General features: G+C 44.1%; 1 protein-coding gene across 1 annotated transcript in view; it reads right to left on the bottom strand.

Moving 5' to 3' along the window:
- Positions 1 to 627: 627 nt before the first annotated feature.
- cdk19 (cyclin dependent kinase 19) overlaps positions 628 to 7,388 on the bottom strand; it is a 71,117-nt gene continuing 64,356 nt past the window's right edge. Inside the window, exons 11-13 of the mRNA XM_080047687.1 lie at positions 7,151 to 7,229; positions 4,772 to 4,942; positions 628 to 2,793 (exon numbers count right to left, since the gene is read on the bottom strand). Of these exons, the coding sequence (XP_079903813.1) occupies positions 2,689 to 2,793; positions 4,772 to 4,942; positions 7,151 to 7,229 (355 nt within the window). The 3' untranslated portion in view covers positions 628 to 2,688. The remainder of the gene's footprint in view (positions 2,794 to 4,771; positions 4,943 to 7,150; positions 7,230 to 7,388) is intronic.

The raw sequence follows: 7,388 nt of genomic DNA, 5'->3' as shown, positions 1-7,388 counted from the left end.
TTGGGTCATCTCTTCAGCCACCAGGTGTCAGTGTTTCCCCATCCAACTGAAGGGCACACATCTGCCTACCCACCCCCCCTCCATCTGGCTGTGTCCACATCTGGAGCAGGGCAAACACACTGTCAGTTACAGTCAACTCTTTGGATGCCTTAGACAAACCTGACCAGTCATGTGACCAGCGAGGACGAAAAATGATACGTCGGATGAAAAATCTGAAATTTTTATACTTATTATTATTACACTTATTCTTATTGTATTAAGCTATACTTTACTACTTTCAAAACATTACAATTAAAAATACAATTGTGGCTTTATGCTTAACTGTTTAATATATTTACTAAGAGCATTTCTAGAAATGTTTAAACTGTTGGTGTGTGTGTGTGTGTGTGTGTGTGTGTGTGTGTGTGTGTGTGTGTGTGTGTGTGTGTGTGTGTGTGTGTGTGTGTGTGTGTGTGTGTGTGTGTGTGTGTGTGTGTGTGTGTGTGAGTGTGTGTGTGTGTGAGAGAGTGATTGATTTGCATAGAAAAACAGCCTGGGGTATTTATACTGCACTCAACAGGGGGGGAACCAGGACTCAATTAAAGCCTAATATAACATGATAAGAGGGAGACTTTTGCAGGGTTACTATATTAATACCACTGTACTCTGTTAGTTATAGTGGAGGAGATGTGTTGAGCAGAATGACATGGAAATAGTCAAGTAAAAAGCACTAATATCTCAAAACTGTACTTTGGACATTTTGGTCAATGTAGGCTTACTGCTTATTCACTTCTTTTGGCCTGGGGGGTAGGAGGGGGGGGGGGGGTTAGATGAGAAGATTTGTATACCTCTCATGTCATGATGGGCACGTTTCCCAAACTGTGGATCTCAGTGCAGTACTTGAGTAGAAGTACTTAGTTACATTCAACCGATAATGATCTAGAAGGGTTTTTTTTGTCATTAGTTCAAACGTACAGGGAGGTGATTATAAAGTGTAGTAAACAGAAGAAGATACTGCAGAGGATGTACACAGTTGACCTGGTTGGCACGTATTAAAGGAAGGGTTCAACATTTTTAAACTTTGAGCTTTTTAACTAATTCTCCGGCTCATGAAAAAGGTGACACAACCCGTTCCTGGAACTGTGTGTGCATTCTTGATATAGAAATGGGGCAAAGGTCTCTCATCCAGGTTAGCTTAGCTTTAACACTGGTAGTCAATGGGAGAGCAGGTCAAGAGATAAACTTAACAACATCACTAAACTATACAACTCCTGTGTGCTTGTTGGGACTTGTTTACTTACCACGTTATGTTACTCTCTATATTTTCTATATTCTATATTTTTACACGTTATGTCATTTTAGAATCAAATACAGTATACAGTTCCTTCCAGTGTGTATTTCGTTTTTTAAATGACATACAGTGTAAAGATATAGATACCTTTGCACGTTTCTATATCAAAAATTGCACACACAGTCACAGGGACGGTTTCTGTCACCTTTTCTTGAGCCGGAGGATGAGGCAACAAGCTAAACCTTAAACATTTTGAACTATTCTTTAAAAAAAAAAAACTTTGAAAGTGTGTCCTGCTCAGTGCTTGGTTCAGAGCGAGGCAGAGGATTGGCGTTCAAACAACAAAACTCACCAAGCGTTTTGTTCCAGCTCTTTGCAGATGGGCTTCAGCAGTGCTCAATGCAGTTCTAGTCAGTAAGAGGAGAAACCATATGCATAGAAAAACATACACACACACACACACACACACACACACATACACAGGGTAAATGATGACAACATTAAAAACTTTCAAAAAAAAATCAGGCCGTGACAGTCTCAAGAAGCATATAATGGAAGGGTGTGGGGGTCACTGTTAGCTGCCCTGTACGGTTATGCGCACATTTGTGTTCAGAAAAGTCTTGAAAAGTCTCGAGGGGCCCATGAAGAGATGGGTGTCCACAGAGGAAATGAAGCCTGGCCGTACACTAACTAAAGCTCTCGGAGTGAATCGCGTGCAGCTGTAAAAAACACAACTATTTGTCCTACTTTTCAAATCGCCATTCCACCTCAGGAGAGTTCTCGATATATATAGAAACCCCCTAGTAATAAGAAGATGATGAAGTGAATTGTCCGCATTAAATATTTCCCTGCCATTGCCACCAGCTTGAGCGGCTGATTCTCTGTCTTGACTTTGACTGGACTCAAAGATTGTCTCTTTGATGATCCACTACAGAGGACTTAGAGTGCTCCTGTGTTTGGCTTCGTCCCATCGCTTTCTATATCTTACACTATTTACAATGACTATCAACTGTCAAGGTGGACTCTTACAAATAGAAAAAGGTGCTATGTATATAATGTGCATCTATGAACAGAGCTGCCAGTCGTCCGCTGTGTTTTTAGATGCCATGGTTCCATGAGTCTGTGTGAGACACCGTCGCTTCTATCTTACATTATTTTCACTTTTTCCTTTTTTATAACAAGGCAAAACCTTTGAGAGATTGTTTTGGTTCCTTCCTACACTTGTTTGCCTTCATGTCCCCAGCAGGCCATCAGCAGAGAGCATGGAGGACAGCTGGGTAGGAATGGTAATGCACAGAGGAGAAGGGATGGAGGGAGAGAGGGGGGGGGGGTGGGGGTGTCCCAGCAGAATGTGTGGGGGGCGTCGGAGCCTCAGACCTGGGCAGAGACAGAGGCCTGTGTGGGGGGCGTGTGGAGCCTCAGTACCGGTGGCTCTGCTGGGAGGACGAGGAGTATCCCATGGTGCTCTGGGGCTGGGCTGCACCTTGCACGTTGCTCTGGTAACCCAGGCGGGCGCTGGAGTGCTGACGACAGAGAGACAAACACAGTGAGTGAGTGAGCGGGCGCAGTGGGATCTTATTACTGAAGATGGAAACTCTGACAGTATGTGTGTGTGCAGCCTCAGGTGACCCAATCAACCACTCCCCCTAGCAATAAACCCATCTATTAGGTATTAGAGGTGGAGTCAGACATTCTGTAGAACGCATGTTGTCAAAATCACTTTCTTGTCAAAATCGACCTGTACATGCTACCTATGTGTACACTGTAAAGTGGCATGTTGCTTGTTACAGTGGGGGCCCTTCTGTTAACATAAACATTGTTTCCATAGCCGTTTACAGGGCCTAGGCTGTGTATTAACTCCAGATTGTCTCAGTGCACACACAGTACGGACAGGTAGCTGATCTTTAGTAGATATTTTACTGATTTTGACAAAAAGACAACAATCATTCTCCAGAATCACTTTCTCCCACTTTTACAGCTTTCGATTTCTGCATGTCACCCCCCCCCCCCCACCCCTCTCCCCTCTCCCCATTTCCACTCTATCTCTCAAACTGTCAAATAAGACATTAAAACACTTTAAAAATATCTTTACATTTATAAAAAGATAGTTGTAAAGGGCAAATAGGGATGCAAACAGACAAGGTCTTTGGACCTTTCATTAATACTAGTATTAAAGAAGACATGTTATGGAAGATAACAGACAAAATAACCTCTATATTGACCAGTGTTTGAATAAACAATGTGTTTGCCTACAGTGTCTGGCCTTAAAGGACATATTATTTTGGCCAGTAAAGAGAAATCAGTTGATTTGGATGTCTAAACCGGCTGCTGCCATGACCACAGGATGACAAGCAGCTGGCTGTAACCTCAACTGAACTGATCTAATGTCTAGTCCACTCGGGCCAGCTCACATGTGCAACATTGCATCTATCTAGGAGAGTTATTGGAGAGTAATGCATTGTGGGATAGCCCACGGTGGAGGGATCAATGAGGGGAAAAGTAGCACGCTGACAGTGATGGCTGTGTCACACATTTAGCCCCCCTTCTCTGGTTTAGTTATACAGACTGATACCAGCTGTCAACCAATGCTACATTTAAAAATCTCCATATGTGTGATGTGTTTATCAGTGTGTCGCCCCCATGTGGCCTGGCCTGCACAGCACAGAGGCAAGAGGTCATAAGAGTCACCTCTACCACACTCGGCTGTGTGTGTGTGTGTGTGTGTGTGTGTGTGTGTGTGTGTGTGTGTGTGTGTGTGTGTGTGTGTGTGTGTGTGTGTGTGTGTGCGTGCGTGTGTGTGTGCGTGTGTGTGTGGAGCACCTGTCTGTGGCCCTGTGCTCAGCCTCCTGACTGACAGACAGACAGCACATGTCAGAGCAGGAAGCAAAGGCTTCCGGCCAGCGCTCTGATTGGCTATCAGCCCTGTCAGCAGGACAATATGGAATGCAGTCCTTATCAGAGAGCCAACAGACTGTTGTTGTCTGGTGTATATGTCTTCCTCAATGGGTACCACACACACACACACACACACACACACACACACACACACACACACACACACACACACACACACACACACACACACACACACACACACACACACACACACACACACAAGCATTACGCAACACTGTTCACTGTCCGTAGGTCCTCCTCTCTGTTGTGCACATTCTGTAGCTTGGATAGACTACAACACGGCCACAGGAATGTCCAGTTAAACTGGGCCTCACCAGGTTGCATCTTACTCGTGTCATTATGACCAGCAAAAGGACAGTGTATGTAAGATTGAGTGAAACTACACTACAGTGTGTGTTCATGGTAATAAAGATACATGTCTCCCAGTGGAACAGTGTTGCACAGTGGAGCATTGGATAACAATGGAGCTCTATGGCTCAGAGGAAGAAGATAAGTCTGACCTTGATACAAACACAATCCCTTAAAGAAACAGCCAACCTCTTCCTTGTATGGTGGAGTGTTACACTTGTGTATAAACCCACTAACCTGGTACTCTGACTGTAGCAGCCCAGTGCCTGAGGCCCCAGAGGGCCCCATGCGAGGCTTCTTGTTGGGGGGCCCATGGTCCTGGGTGCCCCCCGTGGCTCCGTTGGTCTGGGCTGAGCTCTGCTGGGAGGGGGCCTGCTGCTGGGGCTGCTGGTGCTGCTGGGGCTGGTTCTGCATAAGGGCAACAGAAGAAAAGCTTAACAAGAGTGTTTAGGAGTCTGTCTGTGGGGGTTAGAGGTAATCTGATAAGGTCAAGGCTAAACTGTGTGAGTGAACGTGTGTGTGAAGTCATTTGAGTTGCTTGTAATAGTGTTGTTCTTCTCTTTGCTCTGGTTTAATCTGGAGGCTGTTACAGGCTGTTACTTTCTGCTTCCGTCAACAACCTTCCCACTGAGAACACTGACATACGAGCCAACTTTGCACAATGTATTTTAAAGGTCACCTTTAATGCAAAATGCACTTTTCCCAACATAAATATGGGTCTCTCTCTGGTGTGAACAGAGTCTCCAAAAGTATGAGAAAAAACAACCCTCTCTTTTTCTCCACCTCCACCTTTCTGAAAACCTGCGTTCAAAAACCCCAGTCAGATTTCTCTCCCCTTATGACATCATGTTGGGAGAAGCCACGCCCCTATATTACGACCTAATTTAGCACTACCTCCACCTGTGACAAGCCACACCCCCAGACCCCCCTGAATCTAACTGGCAGAGAGATTCAAACCAGCAGTTAGATGTAGGGCCAATCAGAGCAGACTGGGCTTTTCAGAAGAGACAGGCCTTAAAACAAGGCGTTTCAGACAGAGGCTGAAAAGTGGAGAATCAGCAATGGCACTGTGAGAAATATAAAGTTTTGTTAGAACACAGCACCATGAAAACAACAGTTTGCAGCTGAAAATGAGCAGAATATGTGACGTAAAAATAAAGTTTTTGTGAGGAGTGCAGTAATCAGTACTGCTTGCTCACACAGTCTGCCCATGTGTGTGTGAGGTACAAGGACACATTCAAGTATAGGACATTGTAAATCATTCAGACACAAACACTGCTAATAGGTGTCAGTGTTTACCACAGAATCATGTGTATACATGCCTTAATGGCAGGCTTTTTTAGAGGGCAGCTCAGGAACAATATTAGGCATAGATAAGTGTCAATCAATCACTCAATATCCTTTATTTAACCAGGTAAAAATTCATTGAGATTAAAATCTGTTTTCCAAGAATGACCTGGCCAAGAGGTCAGTAAGGTTGAGGCTCAGCAAGGTTCGTTGATCTGGTTCGTTTGGCTCTAAATGTGAGATAATAGGCATCTGTAAAAGATTTTCTGAGAATAGGACTATGACCCCTAACACCAGCCCCAGCCTCTGCACTCAGATCAGGTGTTAGCAGCTGATAATGTGATGGAGGAGGATCTATCTCTGTCTCAGCACTTACGTTCCATCCAGAATTGCACAACAGTGATCTGCCTTTTAAAGCCCTGCAGTGAGCTTGGAGCAACCTCACACACTCTGGCTTTTCTCCCATCATGCTCTATGTCTCCTCAGATGATTCCTTAAGTCATGTTTTGAACCTTGAAAAGTAACTTGTGACTAGCGCAGAAAAGTACTGAATCGTTGCCTTTGAGATGTAGGCCTAGTTGAATAGAAGAGTAGCATTGAATGGAGTACAAGTACCTCCAAAGTGTACTGAATTACAGTACTTGTGTGTCAGTGGGTTCCCCCTAGTGATTTAGTATACAGTAAAAAAGTATCTGAAAGTATAGAAACATAAGATATATTATTTATTTGAAGAGCTGCTTATCTCTACTCTGTCTACACTGTAATGAAAAATGACCAGGGACCAACCGACCTAACCTGCTGCGCTGACACCAAATGATACGGCCTGGTAAAGTGTGAAATGCATTAGAGAATGTGGATATATTTCCCAGCAGCCACTGCTGCCCACTGATCAAAGCGCTCTGTTATCACATAGCTCAGTCCGCTGCTCATGTTTGTCCAGCCTGTGTTATTCCTTGCTCTGTCAATATCTGTGGACGGTAATACAATCTCACCAGAGTCTGCAGGCATGGTGTGGGCTTTGGATCGCTTCTATTGTAGAGGTATGTCACAGTGAAGCTTTGTCATGTGATCTATTGATATGATGGAGGTTGGACACTAGAAATAATATAATATGATGTCATTAAATTATAACCCTATACGGCCACATCTATCTATCTATCTATCTATCTATCTATCTATCTATCTATCTATCTATCTATCTATCTATCTATCTATCTATCTATCTATCTATCTATCTATCTATCTATCTGTCTGTCTATCTATCTATCTATCATGGTGGTGATGACATCATATGGGGCCTTGTTCTTAGCAGCAGCAGTGGATCCTTACCTTTTCAGTTTTCTCCTCTGGCTCGTCTTCATTTAGAAACTCTCTCTTTGGGTAGGGGATCTGACAGCCAGCAAACACACTGGAGACAATCACAGACAATCTGCATCAGCACATTGAACAACACTGAGTCCCCCATACCCACACCCAGAGCCACACACAGGGAAGTGGGTCAAAGAGCTGTATGTACAGTCTACGGTTAAAGCATAAAGATGGTAGAGTAGAGTAGAGTAGAGTAGAG

Source organism: Ammodytes marinus (assembly GCF_949987685.1).
Source record: "Ammodytes marinus genome assembly, chromosome: 19".
Taxonomy (NCBI): domain Eukaryota; kingdom Metazoa; phylum Chordata; class Actinopteri; order Uranoscopiformes; family Ammodytidae; genus Ammodytes; species Ammodytes marinus.
Note: the sequence above shows the minus strand (reverse complement) of the source record. Positions and strands in the feature narration are given on the sequence as shown.